The 18,349-nt window shown below is 43.8% G+C and overlaps 1 protein-coding gene across 6 annotated transcripts in view; it reads left to right on the top strand.

The window, feature by feature from the left end:
- The first annotated feature begins 309 nt into the window (after nucleotides 1–309).
- The window catches only part of MCPH1 (microcephalin 1), a 228,312-nt gene continuing 210,272 nt past the window's right edge, over nucleotides 310–18,349 (top strand). For 4 of the 6 annotated variants that reach the window (XM_068532031.1, XM_068532032.1, XM_068532033.1 and 1 more), the window contains exons 1-3: nucleotides 310–402; nucleotides 1,446–1,537; nucleotides 4,735–4,853. In XM_068532031.1, the coding sequence (XP_068388132.1) occupies nucleotides 363–402; nucleotides 1,446–1,537; nucleotides 4,735–4,853 (251 nt within the window). In that variant the 5' untranslated portion in view covers nucleotides 310–362. Of the gene's footprint in view, nucleotides 403–633; nucleotides 711–820; nucleotides 926–1,445; nucleotides 1,538–4,734; nucleotides 4,854–18,349 lie in introns of those variants that run through there. The other 2 variants (XM_068532036.1, XM_068532035.1) reach the window with 2 other exon arrangements.

Here is an 18,349-nt window from a genome sequence, read left to right as displayed (position 1 = left end):
CGGGATTTGCGGGCGCAGAGCTCGAGGGGGCGGCCAGGCAAGCGGGACACCCCCTCCCCCGGGCGGGAACAGGAGATCCGGGGCCCTTGCGGATATCGGAGGCCTGAGGTCCCCGTGCGTGACCTGACCCTCAGCGTAGACCTGCGGGGGATGCGAATCTGGGCAAGAAGAGCTTGTCTCCACTTCTCGCGAGGGTGGGCCTTAGTCCCCCACCGCGCCCTCCCATCGGCGGTTTAGAAAACGCGGAGCAGCGGATTTCCGCGCAGCCGGAGCTGAGCGTCGCGCGCCCGCGCTGCGCATGCTCAGCGCCGTCGCTCCGTCAGGCTCGCGGCTCCGCAGCGGCGCGCTCCCCGCCGCCCCTCATGGCGGCCCCCGAGACCCTCGGGGGCCCCGTCCTGAAAGGTGAGCGGGTGGGGGTCGAGCCGGCTTAAGGACGGGTACCGGGGTCGGGAGGCGCGGGGACCGGGCTCGCGGGACGCGCGGGGCCTGCTGCCCGGCCCTCCCGGAAGTCGGCCCGGGGGCTGGGGGGGCTGTCCCCGGCCTCGGTGCCGGGACCACCCGTGTGGGGTGGGGTGTGTCTCCGAGCCCAGTGCCGGGGTCGCCCCACGTGGGTTCGGTCCGGTGGGGCCGGCGGTGCAGACGCGCGGCGGGGTGGGAGACGTGGGTGGATTTGATTTTCAGCGTTTTCTGGGTCTGGCGTCTCTGGCCAGGTGGATTGGGGGGGGGGTAGGGGCAGTAGTGAGATCGGGGGAAGAAAGGGTAGCGCCCCCCGCGTGCCTCTGTCAGCGTTGGCGTCTCGGCCGCTGAGTGAGGAATCACCGCCTCCGGGCACACCTGGAGAGCATCAGGGTCGGAGCGGCGCCCATCAGCTACGCTCCCTGCCCCTTGGATCCTGCCTGCTACTCGTTTTCTGTAGGGCCTGCCGGTGAAGAATGCTTTTTGCCTTTTTTACATGGCTTGGGGCGGGGGAACAGAAGACGGGAGGACAGATGAAAATTATATCAAACCCAGACTGCCTTGTTCATAAAGTTTTGATGCAACACAGCTATGCTTGCCCATTAGTGTGTTGTCTTTGGCTGCTTTTGTGCGACAGCCGTGAAATTGAGTGGCTGGTATGGCCCTCAGAGCCTCAGCTGTTTGCTCTCTGGTTCTTTACAGAAAACAGGCTCTTGCACTAGAAAAGGTTAGGCTTTGGTTTTAGGAATTTGGGAAGACCATCCAGTTGAGAATGTAAACGGTGACGTGTGTATGAGTAAAGTTGTTTTCCCTTTGAAATTTTAAGAACTCCAATAGCACTAATACTATTTTGAATAGGCTTTTAACAGAAGAAATGTAAAACTTACTTTTGAATGTAAATAGAACAAGAGAAAAATCTATGGAAACCCTTGGGCGAGGTATGCTGGAATATCAGATATATTTCACGCTAGTATCTTGTTTATTTTCAGATGTTGTGGCGTATGTGGAAGTGTGGTCAGCCAGTGGAACAGAAAATTATTCAAAGACATTTACAGATCAACTTGCGGACATGGGGGCAAAGGTAGGAAATTCATTTTACCAGTGCCGCGTCTGACAGCCCTCTGAAACATACGGCGATCTACTTGCATTTTCTTATTTTGAGAGTTTTTCCTTAGAACACAAAGGACAAAGAAGACAGTGGGTAAATGGCAGGAGGAAGAAGAAAGCCATGGTATGAAGAATTGAGAACAGTTGGGCTTGTGGGTGATGGGAGAGGAGAGCTTGAGGATAAAAATATTGGTCCTGCCATTGGCTGCGTGATGCTGTTGATGAAAGTGCGGGATACAGGAAGAGGAACTGTTCTTTAACGGAAACGTTGTGGATTTGGGGTATACTGGAAATATCTGATAGACATTCGGATGTACAAACCTGGAGCTTGAGATTTTCAGGGCTAGAGATAATGGTTTAGGCGTCAAGGCCTTAAGGGTCAGGTGAAGCCACTGGTGTGGTGATGACCCAGGTAGTTAGCATGAAAAGTGCTGCAGGTGGAGCCTATTTAGTATTTCAGGGGCTGCCGGTGGGAGCCGTGGAACCAGGCGGAGAAGGATGCCAGGAGAATCCAGAAGACAAGCCTGGAAGTTGGAGGAGGGACGGGCTTCAAAGATGGAATTTTAAAACACTATAGAATCTTAAGATTGGGAAGTATTCTTCAGGCTTGAGAACTGTAAGGTCAGTGTTGGGCCTATCGCAGCTGTCAGTGAACTGGGTGAAGCGGGTGGAAATTAGCCCGGGAATCATGGAGACCCGAGGAACGGAGATGGTGGAGGCAGACGCTCTCTGAGTGGGTTCAGCTGTGAACAGAGTTTATTTGTGTGTGTGTGTGTGTGGATGTTGGGATTTGGGGGAGGGTGGCCGATAGGCTGGTGAAGGGAGAGATTAATACGGGTAAGATAGCATTGAAGGCAGGGCAGGGATTAGGGTGAAGCAAGGAACTGCAAGGCGGCATTCACCGTCAGGCAGTACGTGCTCCCGAATTTCCCTTGACTCACCCTAGTCCCTGCCCTGACGAGACCAGATGTAAAGGCCGGGAGCAGATAGGGTGGAGGACGGTCAGAATGCAGGATGGGGCTTGCTTGTGAACCTGAGAAGACACCTTTTTTCTGACACTGGAAGGTAGGAATCCGGGAGAGCTTCCGCCTGATGATACCGACCGACCGCAGCCTTGGGCTGCACGTGTTACTGTGGCTGAGAAACAAAGCCGTGGGACACAGGAATTGGCAGAATGGCTTTTGAGAGTAGTGCTAAGGTCTTAGATCTCTTGAATCTTTTTTTTTTTTTCCACCTTTATTTAGAAAATTTTCAAATAGAAAAATTGAAAGAATAGTGCAGTGAACATAGATCCAGCAATTAACATCTTTACATACTTGCTTTGACTCTGTCTCTCTGAACAGTATATTTATATGTGTATTTTTTTCCTCAGCTATTTGAAAGTAGGTTGCAGGTAGGATAATTTGCCCCTCAGTATATTTCGTCTGCATCTTTAAGAACAAGGACATCTTCTGTGTGATGGAAGACCGTTGTCACATCTGAGAAAACTATCAATGATTTCCGAGCATTTTTCTGCAGTATTTGAATCAGTTTATCATTCTGCCAGCATATAAAAGCTCCACTGCTCCATCTGCTTGGTTAGGTCTGTCTTTACCTTCAGTCATCCTGGTGCATTTCTGGTGGCATAGCATGCTGGTTTAAATTTGCATTTTCCTTCACATCTTCACATATTTATTTTGAAAACCCTGTTCAAGTCTCCAGCTAATATTTCCATTGGGTTTTTCTTTTTCTTCTTGATTTGTAAGCATTCTCTATATTTTTCCGTTGACCCTTTTGTCAGCCATGTGAATTGCAATATTTTCTGTCACTCTGTGGCTTGCGTTTTCACCTTCTTAACAGTGTCTTTTGATGATAATTGTGAAGTAGTTTATTCTCTATTGTGAGCTTTTGTGTGTGTATCTTGTTTTTAAAAATCTGTTTCTCCACCGAGGTTTTGAGGATTTTTCTCCGTTATTTTCCAGAAGCTTTATCATTTTGCCTTTCACATTTAGATTTAAATTTTTGCATATGGTGTGAAGTAGTTTCATTTTTTCCCATGTGGGTGGTCATTCATCTCAACACTCTTGACTGAAAAGACTGTCCTTTAGCCAGGCTGCACAGTAACACCTTTGGCATCAGTCAGGTAACCATGTTTCTGTGTCCATATAGTCTGTTCTCACGACAAACCACCTTGTCTTAATTACTCTTTATAATAACTCTTCATAAGTCTTCTCCTTGTTCTTCAAGGTGTCCTGGCTATTCTTAGCCTTTTGCCTTTCCAAATAACATTTTAGAGTCAGTTTGTCAGTTTACAACATGAAGCTTTTTTGGGATTTTGATTGGTATTGGATTGATAACAACAGACTAGTACGGAGAGAACTGACATTTTTATAAAATGGAATCTTCTAACCCATGAACATGATGTATGCCTTTGTTGATTTGGGTTTCTTTAATTTTTTTCAGGAATGTTTTATAATTTTCTCCAGTTATTTTTGATGCTGTCATAAATGGTATCTTTTGAATTCTTTTTTCTAACTGCCACTGTTACATAGAAATAGTTCATTTTTGCGTAACCACCTTGTGTCCAGAAAACGGTAGGTTTTCTCAGTGAGTTTCTCACAAACTCATTTATGAATTCTGTGGCGTTTTGGGGATTTTAACAGTGTGCACAATTGAACCTTATGTGCACAGGACTGTTTTATTTCTGTTGTTTCTACTCCTAACACTTTTTATTTCTTTTTCTTGCCATACTGCACTGGCTGGGGCCAGTTGAATAGAATGGAGATACCAGGCATCCTCATCTGGATCCTCTTCTCAACGGAAAGCTTTTAGCATTTCCCATCATGCAGTTTTGTACCAACTTTCAGATCCTAATTTACTATGAATTTTCCTCATGAATAAACTTTTAAACTTTAATGCGTTTTTGGCATATATTGAGATGGTTGTGATTTTTCTCTTTTACTTTGTTAATGTAGTGAATAATAATGATTGACTTTTTGTTGTTAACCAAACTCAAGTGGTAGGAATGTATTATCCTTTTTGTACTTTGATACTGTTTGCTAATTATTTTGTTGCTTTTTTTTTTTTTTTGCAAATGCAGTGTCACAGGAGTGACACTGGCTTGTACTTAAGAAACTGTGTGAAAATAGTATAACAATAACTTACCTTTTGTTTTCTGCATTTTGTCTGCAGGTTTCAAAAACTTTCAACAAACAAGTGACTCACGTCGTGTTCAAAGACGGGTACCAGAGCACCTGGGCCAAAGCGCGGAAGAGAGGCGTGAAGCTCGTCTCAGTGCTCTGGGTTGAAAAGTAAGTCGTTTCTTTTGTTTTTTTACCCTTAAGTTATCTAGTATTGGTAGAGTGTGGAGGTATTTTGCATGAATCACAGAACCAGATAAAGTTTGATTGCCATCTTTTCTTTGCCTCTTACTAGGGTCTTTTAACATCCTCAGTTTCCTGAGTCGCAAGATGGGTGTGGTATAACTCCTAGCCTGCCCAGAGGCCCTGGGAACGGGGTATGTGTGGTGTGTTCAGGAAACAGTAAGGAAGCAGATTGTGTTAGTCTGCTAGGGCAGCTGTAACAGAATACCACAGACTGCAGACTTAAACAGCAGAAATTTATTTCTCACAGTTCTGGAGGCTAGGAGTCCAAGATGAAGGTGTCCACAGGGTTGGTTTCTTATGAGGCCTCTCCTTGGCTTGCTGATGGCCATCTTACTTCTGTGTCTTCACCTGGTCTGCGTGTTTCTTTGTCCTCATCTCCTCTTCTTATAAGGACACCAGTCTCACTGGGTTAGGGCCCACCCCAATGACTCATTTAACCTTCACTGTCTCTTTAAAGGCCCCATTTCCAACTACAGTCACATCCTATGGTACTGGGGGGTTAGGACTTCATGTGAACTTGAGGGACACAATTGAGCCCATACAGGAGTGGTCGAGAGAAAGCTTAGGAGGAGGTTGAGGTCAGAAGTAGTGGGGTTTCAGATGATGTAAATCGAGTTCCCTGAAATCCAGATGTAAAGGAGTCATACTGCTGCTTTTCTAGAAAACTAGAGTGAATTTACATGAAAGCAGTGATGTAAAATGTAAGGCATAGACTTTGGCTGTTGATGTGTAAAGCTGCTCTAAAAGAATAAAGGCTATTAATTAAAAAAACTTTAACAGTAAGGCATGGCCATTGATTCCATTTCTTTATCTTCTATGGCCTGGGCAGTTTTGAAAACTCCAGCCTCACTCTCCACCCTTTTGTTTAAAATGAGATGTTCTTCATTTTGGATGTGACCTGTGCCCCATGTTTAGACTCAGGTTATGATTTCCCACCCAGAAGGCTCCATGAATGAGGTGTGCCTACCCAGAGACCTGCAGTGTTCATCTGCATGTTAATTTTGGTCACCTGGCAAGGTGTTTGCTGCTTTTTTCCGCTGTGTAATGACTGTTGTTTCCCTTGAGACTGATAAGCTACCTGTGGGAAGGCAATTGAAGATCATGCAGACATTCTGCTCCCCCTACCCTCCAGGTGTAGCGTCGGTGATGATTCTTGCCTGAACCAACCTTAACTCTGAATCTCACAAGACATCTATTTTCCAAGTTCGGCACTTCCTCCTGTTTCCCCCGGCTGTGCCCAGCTGTGTACTATAGTAAAGAGCGTTCTCTTCTCCCACACTGCTTGATTAACTGATTAGTGTCAGCTGCCAGGTTCCTATATTTTTCAGGGGCTTGTAGTTCATTACTGTCTGTTTGGTGCTCAGATTGTTCAGATTTGGATAGAGGGAGCCCCTTCAGCTGATTCTTGTGTCATTGTGACATGTCCCGTCTGACACCTTGTACCTGCTCTACCCCAGCCTTGGCGTCAGCCATTTCTGCAGAGACCGTGATTCCTTTGAGTGGGGAATAGTGTCAGAGACTAAGATGTGGTGCTGGTGGGCTCGCGGCCATGGAGTATCACTGCTTCTTGGCCTTTCGAGCAAAGGCAGGAAATACATTTGTTCCTTTCTTCCCTTTTCCTTCCCTACTTTGGATTATTTGATCTGTTAGTTTTTAAACTAAAACTCTTTCCATTCTTTTTTTTATTTTTAGTGATTGCTTTAGGGATTACAAAATAGATCCTTAACTTCTGAGTCTACTTAGACTTAATATTGTACCACTCTACGTAAAATATAGAAACCTGGTAATTGTGTCCATTGCTTCTGCCCTGCCATCCTTTATGTTAGTGTTGTCATATGGATTACATCTATATGCATTATAAGCTCACAGGGCAGTGTTGTCATTTTGCTTTCAACAGTTGTCTGTATTTTAAGTAAACTAAGAGAAAAAATTGTCTCGTATTTATCCATATATTGACTCTTGCTCTTCATTTCTGAGGATCTGAGTTTCCTCTGGTCTTATTTCCTTTCAGTGTGAATTATTATGTTTAGCATTTCTTCTTTTTTTTAATTAAGATAAAGTCCACATACCATAAAACTCACCCTTTGAGTGTATAGTTCAGCGGTTTTTAATATATTCTATTCACAAAGATTTGTAGCAATTACCGCTACCTAATTCAAGAACATTTGTGTCACTCCAAAATAAGCTCCATAGCCATTAGCAGTCACTCCCCATTGTTCCCTTAGCCCCACCCCCTGGCAACCACTAATCTACGCTTTGTCTCTCTGAATTTGCTTGTTCTGGACATTTCATGTAAATGTAATCGTACAATATGTGGCTTTTTATGTTCGGCTTCTTTCACTTGGCATATGTTTTAGAGGTTCATTCGTGTTGTAGCCTGTGTCAGTACTTTATTCCTTTGAGTGGCTGAATTATAAGGATGTACCATGTTTTGCTTATCTTCAGCAGGTGGACCTTTGGGTTATTTGCACTTTTTAACTATTATGAGTAATGCTGCTATGAACATTTGTGTACAAGTTTTTGTATGAATATATATTTTCAATCCTCTTGAGTATATATGCACCTAGGAATGAAATTGATGAGTCGCATGGAAACTACTTGTTTAGTTTTTTGAGGAACTGCCAAACTATTTTTTGGATTGGATGCATCATTTTACATTCCCACCAGTAACGTATGAGGGTTTTTATCCCTCTTTTATGTTTATAGACATTGTCGTGAATGTGAAGTGGTATCTCACTGTAGTTTTGATTTGTATTTCCTTAATGAGCAGTGATGTTGAGCAGCTTCTCGTGGTTTTACTGGCTTTTTGTCTATCTGGAGAAATGTCTATTCAAATACTTTGTCCATTTTTTAAAAATTGGGTTATTTTTCTTGTTGAGTTGTAAGAGCTCTTTATCCTGGATATAATACCCTATCAGATATAATATTTACAAACATTTTCTCCCTTTCTGTGGGTTATTTTTTCACTTTCTTGTTGATATCCTTTGAAGCACAAAAGTTTTTAAATTTTTCTTAAGTCCATTGTATCTATTTTTTTCTTTTGTTGCTTGTGTTTTAAATGTCACATCTTAGAAATCATTGCCTCATCCCAGGATGTAAAGATGTACACCTATGCTTTCTTCTAAGTTTTATAGTTTTATCCTTACATTTAGGTCTGCAGTTATACTTGAGTTAATTTTTGCACATGGTGTGAGGTAAGGCTTCACCTTCTCTGTTTTGCATGTGGTTGTCCAATTTTCCCAGCACTATTTGTTGAATAGACTGTTCTTTCCCCAGTCAGTTGTCTTGGTACCCGTGTTGAAAATTAATTGACCATAGATACATGGGTTTATATCTGGATTCTCAATTCTGTTTCATTGATCTGTGTGTATCTTTATGCCAGCACCACAGTCTGGATTCCTGTAGCTTTACAGTAAGTTTTGAAGTTGGGAAGTGTGGCTCCTCCAATTTTGATTTTTCAAGATTGGTTGCTTCTTCCAATTCCCTTGCATTTCTGTATGAATTTTAGGATTAGCTTCAACTTCAGGGGGAAGAAAAGGGCAACTAATATTTGATAGAGATTGCATTGAGTCTTTAATTAGGTAGGTGTTGCCATCTTAACAGTATTTAATCTTGCAATCCATGGCCATTGGATGTGTTTTCATTTTTTTGGCCGTCTAATTTCTTTCAGTGATGCCTTGTAGTTTTCAGGGTGCAAACCTTATACCTCTTAGGTTAAATTTATTCATAATTTTTTTTTTCTTTTTGATGCTATTGTAAATGGAATTGTTTCATTGTTTAGTTGTTAAAATATAGAAATGTAACTGACTTTTGTATGTTGATCTTGTATTCTGCAAGTTTTCTGAACTTGTTTATTAGCTCAAAGTGTTTTTGTGATTTCCTTGGGATTTTCTGTATACAGTGTTGTGTAATCTGTATTTAGAGATGGTTTTACTTCTTCCTTTCCAATCTGGATGCCTTATATTTCCTTTTCTTTTCTAATTGCCCTGACCATAATCTCCAGCACGACATTGAATAGAAGTGGTGAGAGTAGCCATCCTTGTCTTGCTCCCAGTCTTCGGAGAAAAGCTTTCTGTATTTCTCTATTAAGTGTGATGTTAACTTCGGATTTTTTTGTTTTTTATAGATGCCCTTTGTCAGGTTGAGGAAGTTTCCTTCTATTCCTAGTTTTTTTTGTTTGTTTCAGTTTGTTTATCATTAAAGGATGTTGGATTTTGTCAAATTCTTTTTCTGCAATTATTGAAATATTCATGTGGTTTTTTTCATTCATTCCATTAATGTGGTGTATTAGGTTGATTGCTTTTATATGGTGAACCAATCTTGCATTCCTGGGATAAATCCTGCTTGGTTATGTTGTATACTTTTTTTTTTTTAATTGCCGGATCAATTTGCTAGTACTTTTATTTACTTTTATTTTTGCATCTGTATTCATAAGGGATATTGGTCATACTTGTGATGACTTTTTCTGGTTTTGGTGTCAGGCAGTATTGGCACCATAGAATGAGTTGGGATGTGTTCTTCTGTCCTTTGAAGTTTGTAAGAATTGATGTTAATTCTTCAAGCATTTGGTAGAACTTCAGTGAAGCCATCAGGGCCTGGGCTTGTTTTTGTGGGAAGGTTATTGATTACTAATTCAAACTCTTGTTATAGGTTTATTCACATTTTCTATTTCTTGAGTCAGTTTGAGTAGTTTGTGTCTTTCTAGGATTTGTTCACTTCATCTAGGTTGTCTAATTTGTTGGCATATACTCGTTTGTAGTATTCTGTAATAATCCTTTTTATTTTGATAAGGTCAGTAGTGATTCATTCTTGATTTTAGTAATCACTTCTCTTTTTGTCTTGATCAGTCTAAGCTAAAGGCTTGTCAATTTCATTGATCTTGTCAAAGAACCAACTTTTGGTTTGTTGATGTTCCTCCATTGTTTTTCTGTGCTTTTTTAATTTCCACTATAATTATTATTTCCTTCTTTCTGCTTGTTTTGGGTTCAGTTTGCTCTTATTTCTTTAGGCAGAACATTAGATTATTCATTTGAAATCTTTAGTCTTTTTTAATATGTGTTTATAGTTATAAATTTCCTTCTAAGCACTGCTCTAGCTGCATCTCTTGAAATTTGGTCTATTGTATTTTTGTTTTCAATTATTTCAAAGTGTTTACCATTTTTTCTTGTGATTTCTTCTTTGACCCATTCGTTATTTTGTAACTTCTTGTTTAATTTCTCCATATTTGTGAGTCTTCCAAAGTTCATTCTGTTTTTGGTATCTAATTTCATTCTGTTATGGGTAGAGAACATATATTATTTCAGTTTTTGTTTTTTTTTTTTTAAAGTAGTTGAGACTTGTTTTTATGCCCTAACATTTGATCTGGCCTGGAGAATGTTGTATGTGCACTTGAGAAGAATGTGTATTCAGTCTGTTGTCGTGGATGGAATGTTCCATATATAGATGTCTGTTAGATCTAGTTGGTTTATACTGTTTTCTAAGTTTCTTGTTTGTTTCTTGATCTGTTTAGTTCTTTTTTTTTTTAAATTAATTAATTAATTTATTTATTTTTGGCTGCATTGGGTCTTCGTTGCTGCACATGGGCTTTCTCTAGTTGCGGCGAGCGGGGGCTACTCTTCATTGCGGTGTGCAGGCTTCTCATTGCGGTGGCTTCTCTTGCTGCGGAGCACGGGCTCTAGGCACGCAGGCTCAGTAGTTGTGGCTCGCGGACTCCAGAGCGCAGGCTCAGTAGTTGTGGCGCATAGGCTTAGTTGCTCCGCGCCTGTGGGATCTTCCCTGACCAGGGCTCAAGCCCGTGTCCCCTGCATTGGCAGGCGGATTCTTAACCACTGCGCCACCAGGGAAGTCCCATTTCTATCCGTTACTAATTGGGGTATTGAAGTCTGCAAATGTTTTTGTTAAATTGTTTATTTCTCCCTTCAGTTCTGGCAGTCTAGCATTTCTTTTAATCAGATGACAGTAGATTTCCATGGTTTTCTCCATCTGAAAATGTCCTTATTCCATCATCATTTGTGAATAGTATTCTCAATGGATATAGAATTGCAGGGTGACAGTTTTTTTTCCCCCCAACTGCTTAAAGGTGTTTTCCCAGAGTCTTCTGTCCTCTGGTATCTCATGAGAAGCCTGTAGTCTTTTAAATAATTTCTGTGTTGTAAGTAATGTGTCCTTTCTCCCTGGCTTCTTTCAAGTTTTTCTCCTTATCTTTGGTTTTCAGAAGTTTCAGTGTCTAAGTGTGGTGCTTTTTAACTTATTCTGTGAAGATTTTGCTGAGTTTTTTAACGTATGAGGTTATACATTTTTTTTCTAAAAACATGATTAGTTTGGGCTGTTGTTTCTTCACATATCTTTCCTGCCTATTTTTCTGGTACTACTCTAGCTGCATATCAGGAATTGGCTAAGTTTCTCTGTAAAGGGGCAGATAATAAATATTTTAGGCTTTGTGGGCCTCATGGTCTTTATTCAGCTGCTCCCTGCCCTGGAGAAGAACAAACAAATGGGTGTGGCTGTGTTGCAGTAAAACTTTATTACAAGACCTTGTGGTGGGCCGGGTGGCCTGTGGGCCATGGTTTGCCGGTCTCTCCTGGGTGATAAAGTTCTTGAAATTTTCCCACTTGTCCCTAATGCCCTGGTTTTTGTTTATTATTTTTCAGTCATCTTTTTTCTCTCCAAGTTGATCTTTCTTCAATTTCATTGACTCTTTTTTCCATCAATTCCCTTCTGTCATTAAGTCCATTAATTAAATGAATTTCAGTTCGAACATTTCCACTTGGTTCTTTTTTGTGTTTGTGTGTTTTGTTTTTCAGCTGAGATTTCCTGTCTTTGCTTTCCCTTCTTTCACTACAAGTGTATCTTCCATCCCCTGGTGGAGGACAGTTGTAGCCATTCCTTGTCTGGTCCTTTCAGCATCTTGCGGCTGGTGGCTGTTGATTGTTTTTTCCTTGAGAACGTGTCACATTTTCCTGACTCTTCCGTAAAACAACTTTGGGTTGTATTTTGGGCATTGTAAATGTTACATAGACTCTGGGTTCTTTTCTATTACGCCAAAGGGTATTGATTTTGTTTTAGCAAGCAGTTGAATTGTTTAGCTGTAAACTGTGGACTGTCATTTTACAACCTGTGCTTGCATTGCTTGGGTTTGCTCAGTTCAAGCCTTAGCTGCAGGCTTATTTGTTTGCCCCATGGACATGTAGATCAGGGGTCAGCCAGGGACTTGGACTTTTATGCTCAGAATCTGAGGTTCCCCTTCTCTGGTTTTTTGCTTCCTGGATCCTTGCATCATTTCCTGGTGGCCTTAGCTGCCCAGGCTCTTTATCCCCAGTTCCTTTGGCCAAGACAGCAGCTGCCCATCACTACCACTGCCATAGAGATTGTCACGTTTTACTTCAGGGTAAAGCCCCAGAAAATGTGGTAAAGCCCCAGATTTTTTTTTTTTTTTTTGCTTCCTTTCAAAATGTGCTTGTTTTTGTTTTTTGGTTTTTGTTTTTCCCTAGCCTCCAAAGCCTTCTGGTAGTTGGAGGGTTTTTTTGGTATTTCCAGAATGTGTGGCTTATAGTTTATAGTGTATTTATTTGTGGGAGATTTGGTTTGTTGGGAGTAAACACAGTGGAACTTAGTATGTTCTTTTTGAAGCATCTGGTGCCAGTCTAATTTTTTTCTCCTTGTAAATTATTCTTTCTGCTTGGGGGCTGTAAGGATTTGGTTTTTTTCTTTTAAAGTTTAATGGTCTTTTCTTACTGTGTCTCTAATTGATCCAATTGATCATTCTATTTCTAGATTGGCCTTTTCAAGAGATTCAGGTCTTTATTTCTGAAAATTTTTCTTGGATGATTTAAGTATTACTCTGTTCCATTGCTTTGCTTTTCTTCTTCAAGGGCTTAAATTATATGTATGTTGGTCCTCCTTTACCTGCTTTTTATTTCAGCCATTTTGACTCTGCTTCCTTCTCCTTCTGCTTCACCCTGTTTTGGACTTAGCTCCTTCATGTGTGTCCCATTTCAGGGTCACCTTCCCTGAAGTGCTCTCTCTGTTCTCCCATCTATAGTAGAGCCCCCTTTGTTACTCTCTTTTGTGCTGGTATAACTTATTTGTTCATTTGTGTGTCTATCTACCTACCAAATCATGCACTTGGTCTTTCCATTATGATGTAGACTGTACGCACAACCTCCGTGTTTGTCATCTTCTGTAGTTGTGTTTCCACTAAGCACCTAACACATAGTAGGTGCTCAGGAAGTATTTGTCCCAACAGCTGATGAACAGAGGAGATATCAGAGCTACAAGTAAAAGGTTGTATGGATACGTGGGTACAGAAAAATAGACCTTTACTGAAAGCTTGAAGTTAATGGAGAAGCTTGGGCAAACATGTAACCTGACAGCTGGGCACTCCTGTCCTGAAGTGAGGCCTCCAGCCGGTCCTGACGTGGGACCTCTCACCAACAGTTTTTCTCCTGCTATCCTGCTCCTTTGCTGGTCTGTTCCCTAATTTCCTTCCTCTTTACCCCCTTTCTCATCTCTGCCACTGCTTAGCTCAAGGGGCTCATAGAAACTACAAAATAACTGTAACTGTACCCGAAGGCAATCTCTTAAGGTCTCTTTAATTTAATCACATTTTTAATACAAATTCTTTTTCTTATTATTATTGTTTGTTGTAACACAGATTTTAACTATTACATACAATTAATTACTGATTTTTAGATTTCCTTCTGCTATCCTGAAAACAAACTTTCTTTTGAATTAAATATATTTATATTTAAATGTGTGCTATTTTTAAAGTGAAAAATCCCTACTTAATCTACCTTATGCCTTATCTTCCAGCACTCCCCTCAGTTGGGGGAAACCTACCATTGAGAATTTGGAGTATATCGTTTCAGATTCTTTTTTACTGAGCATATAAAAAATGTGTAATCGTGCATGTATACACTCACATTTATATATATACATCCAAGTAAATAAGTAGGTTTCTTTTTTCATGGAACGCAAATATGCTTTTTTAGTTAACAGTATAAGAGAGAACATTTTTCCATGTCTTTACATAGAGGTGTATCTTATTTTTTAAAACATATATTGGTCTTTTGTAATAGATACCCAGTAATTTATGTAAACTATCTCCTATTAATGAGTATGCAGTTTTCCATTTCTTTCTTCTTTTTCTTTCCAATCAGAAATAGAGCAACATTGAACCTTTGTGTACATTACTGTCTTGCAGAGGTATAAGTCTTTCTATAGGTTTAAATTCCAAAAATGGACTTTTGGGTTCAGAGGGCTTACATAGTTAAGCTTTTGATAGATGCTATCAAGTTACATTCTGGAAAGAATGTGCCAAATTCCGTTCTCTCTAGCAGTGTGAGTTATCAGACTTTTTAATCTTTCCTACTTTGTAGGTGAAATGATAAAGTTGATTTCATTTGCATTGCCTTGATTTTTAGTGCGCTTGAACTTCCTTTGACAGAACTTGGAGGTAACAGCCAAGCTGACCTTTATTTTTTGTGTCATGTATCCGTTCTTCTATCGTTAACTGCCTGTGCAGACCATTGCTCGTGTTTTCCACTGAGGATGTGAACTTTCATGAAATACATAAGGTCACTAGGTGTCACTAGAATCCCGTTTTGTTGGGTTATTTCTGGGTGTGTTCTTTCTAAGAGCATACAACTGTAACTGCAGTTGATAAAATTCTGATGTTTCCTTTGGACACACATTTCCATATTGAAGGAAGAAGAAATAGAGGTGAAAGGAATGAAGGTCAGCTTGACCATCACCTCTAAGTTTAGTTGGAGAAGGTTGTTGAAGTTACATTTTTTAAACAGTCACAGACAAACAGAAAACTGGGGACACAGTTCTCAGGTGACATCCCTGCGTGTTTGAGAGTCCGCCCCTCACACCTGCCTTTAGTGCTTCCTACACACAAGCATGTTTCCTTGCACAACCACAATGCGGCCGTCCACGCTGATCTCACCGGCTGTTCAGTCACACACTTGACGGCCATCGACTCCACTCCAGAAACCCACGTTGTGTCCGGTTGTTGCATCTGCCCGTCTTTCTCCCCCGGAGCCCTTCCTCGGCCTGTCTTTGGCTTTCCTGCCTGTGATGCTGTTGAAGGCTACGAATGGGACCGAGTCGGGGACTGTCTGGTGCTTCCTGGTGAGATGATCCGAGTTCTGCGTCTTGCAGGGATGACCTGGGACTGGTGATGGGTGGCCCCTCTCTGTGATGGTGGTGCCTTCCAGGCCGCTCCACTGGGGTGAATGTGCCCCCTTGGCAGTTAGTCAGTGTGGCTTTTGACGGAGGGACTTTCACACTCTGTAAATAACTCTCCCTCATCACACTGGGTGTGTCTGTACTTTATCCAGTGGGTTATAATCCGTTACTATCATTGTTCCTTTTAAGGTTTGAATTGTCCTCCATTGGCCAGTGGTAGCCCGTTCAAGTTGACTTTTGTCATTGTCATTATTTTATCATTTCTCCATCATTCCCTGAACACTTCTTTTCTCTTCTGACACAATTTAGTCCAGGCTCAGCTTGTACTTTCTCTTTCCCGGCCCTGCATGCAGCCTTTTCTCCAAGGAGCCTTGGTTCCTTTTAGTGGAAAAATAGTACTTGAGTCCAAAAGCTGGGTGGTAGGCACGCTCATTGCCGAGGGGTGCTGGTCCCACGCCTTCTTGTGGGCAGAGTTGGTGATACGTACCTGTATCCGTGCCACGCATTTGTTTCTGCAGCCATCCGTGTATAACGAGTCAGTGAGTTCCCACGGACACCTGCCATTCCAGCCCAAAGATGTGTTTCCTGCCAGCTCGTGACATGGCATTGCGAAGCGGTTTTGCTGTTTGACACATGCGGGGGAAAGGCCACTTGAGCACCAGACACTTGCTTTGCTGTCTTGGGTGCCCCTTGGTCTGCGCAGCATTTGATGCAGCACTTGGGAGGCGGAGAAGGCAGTCATCCCCACCCCACTCTACAGGGGGTCTGCACTGCAGCCCTGGCCAGGATACTTGGTTTAAAGCCTTATTTCACTGTTGACAGCAGTATTTGTGATAGACCAAGGCATGTGTACTGGGATTTGACAAATTAAGGCGGGTCATCACACCAGTCACGTAAATTGTCCCTACTTTGTGCCAGAGGTTTTTATTTCCCCAGCATGTTCTCTGATACGGTTCAGGATGGAGGTGGTCGGCCTTTTACCGGCAAATCCAAAGGCCCCGGGGTGGGCGTCCGGGGGCTCTTGGCGGAGGGGCCGCGGGGGTCAGCGCGGCCTGGGCGGAGTCGGGGCTGCGGGTGGAGAGCAGAGGGCCTGCGGGAACCGAGGCCTCCAGGCAGCCCTCGGGAGGCGCCTAGCGGCGGTGGGGCTGGGAAGGTTTCCTGCCGCCAGCTCTCCGTGTCTCCCCGGCATGCACACGCTCTCGTTCCAAGATCGGTGAGCAGCGGTGGGCACAGTGACGTGCCCGCTCCTGGGAGAGGACGGGGACCTGGCCGGGCGGGCAGAGCGGGCCGGGCCGGGCCTGGGGCCGACCTGCTGCTGCGTGCGCACCGCGCAGGCGCCCGAGGGACGCGGCACCAGCTCCTGGGCGCCGCCGGCGCTCCTCCGTGCTCTGCTGCTGCGTTTCCCCTCCAGTGCCCCTCCCTCAAACCCAGGTCTGAAACTCCTCTTCTCCCCTTACGGCCTCGTCCAATCCTGCCTCTCCTCTGGTCGCTTTCCAGCCAGCAGCCTGGAGCACAGATCCAGGCCGCGGGCTGTGGCGCCCACCGGGCCGGCTGCTCCCCGCCTGCGCCGTCCGCGGTCGGTGCTCTGCCCGCAGCGCTGCCCCCCAACTTCTGTGGCCCCTCGCCTTCTCCCCTGCGCCGCTGGTAGGGGTGGGGACGAGACCTGAACGCTCTGTCAGGACTGTGTGCTTGGAGCCTGGCGCCTCCTCAAAGTTGCCCCGGTCCTTCGTCTCCCCTGAGCGCGCAGCCCTTCTGCTGGGCATCGAGACCCTTGTGCGGAATGACTGGCTGACCGGGCTCGGGGTGGCCGGACCCGAGCAGGCGGGGCGGGCAGTGCCGCCGGTCCCGCCGCTCGGCCCCGGATCCCAGGCAGGACTTCCCAGGGCAGGGCCCGCGTGCTGGGCTGAGCCCAGGGCTCTGAGAGTGGCAGCCAGAAAACGGGTGAAAGGCTCGTCCTGCTTTTAGGGGCATCTCTTGAAACTCTTCTCTTCTTAACCACTAGGTGGGGGGATGATGTCATCATTGTACATTTCTGAAGAAAAGCAGAAATGCAGCTGGTGAGCTTTTTCTGTTTATTCAGTAGATTTTGATTGCGTGCCTGATAAACGTGCTTTTGAGGTAGAGGCTTCAGTATTCTCCTCCGCGTGTGGGCGCACGTTATGTTTGTATCGTGGAAGGACCGACGTTCAACCGAGTGGGTTCAGGGAGTCTGTCCACGCCAGGCTCCATCCTACCCCGTGGGGGGCGGGTGGTCGGGAGCCTGGGGTCGGGCGCACCTCCAGCCCGATGGGTCGAGCCTTTCCAGGTTCCTGACTAGTAGAGGAGGCTGGTGGTTCTGTAAACTCAGGCAGATGGTCTTGTGTGAGCCTCCGTTTCCTCGGTCGTTCAGTGGGGGAAAAGGTACTGCTTCCCCACCAGGCTGGAGTGAGGCTTTGCAGGAGCTGACTGCGCCTCATGATGCTGCCGGTTATAACTTCCCCGTCGTCTTGGTGATGATGGGATGATCCCAGGTCTTCCCATCCGAGTCTTCCATCCGGGTGCTTCCGGCCACCCCTTTTTGGCTATTTTGTTGCTTATAACAGTGGGAAATGGGTGACATTTCTCCTGAGCGGGAGGAGCTGGTAGACACTGCTTGAGGTAAAAATTGGTGATCAAAGGATTTTTTTTAAAAAAAGAGGCATCCTTAAGAAACCTCTCTCTCCTGGTCTTCTCCATCCTTGCTGCCCGTTTCTCATCTTTTTTCATTAGATCCATAATTCTGCCCAGCTCTTAACTGTAGGCTTCCTACAGGCTTCGGTGATTAGTTGGTTTTTTAAAAATCAGCTTTATAAAAATGATTTTCATAAGATGAAATATTTCCATTTTAGGTATATAGTTCACTGAACTTTGACAAAGGTACATACCCATGTTACCACCATCACAGTCAAAACACAGAGCATTTTCATCACCCCAGGGGTTCCTTTGTGTCCCTTTTTAGTCAGCTTCCCCGCCCACACTCCCCGCTCACCTGGTTTCTGTCAGTATTGATTAGCTTTGCCTGTTCCAGCATCTCGTATAAATGCAGTCATCCGGTGTGTACTATGTTGTGCCTGGCTTCTTTTGTTTAACGTGATGTTTTTGAGATTTATCCATGTTGAGATTTATCCATGATTTATCCATCATCCCCCCATCAATAATTTCATTTCTTTTCTAGCAGAATAGTATTCTCGTGCATGGATATACCAGTTTGT

This window comes from Eschrichtius robustus, chromosome 21, assembly GCF_028021215.1.
Source record: "Eschrichtius robustus isolate mEscRob2 chromosome 21, mEscRob2.pri, whole genome shotgun sequence".
NCBI lineage: Eukaryota > Metazoa > Chordata > Mammalia > Artiodactyla > Eschrichtiidae > Eschrichtius > Eschrichtius robustus.
This window is presented reverse-complemented; position numbering and strand designations above follow the sequence as displayed.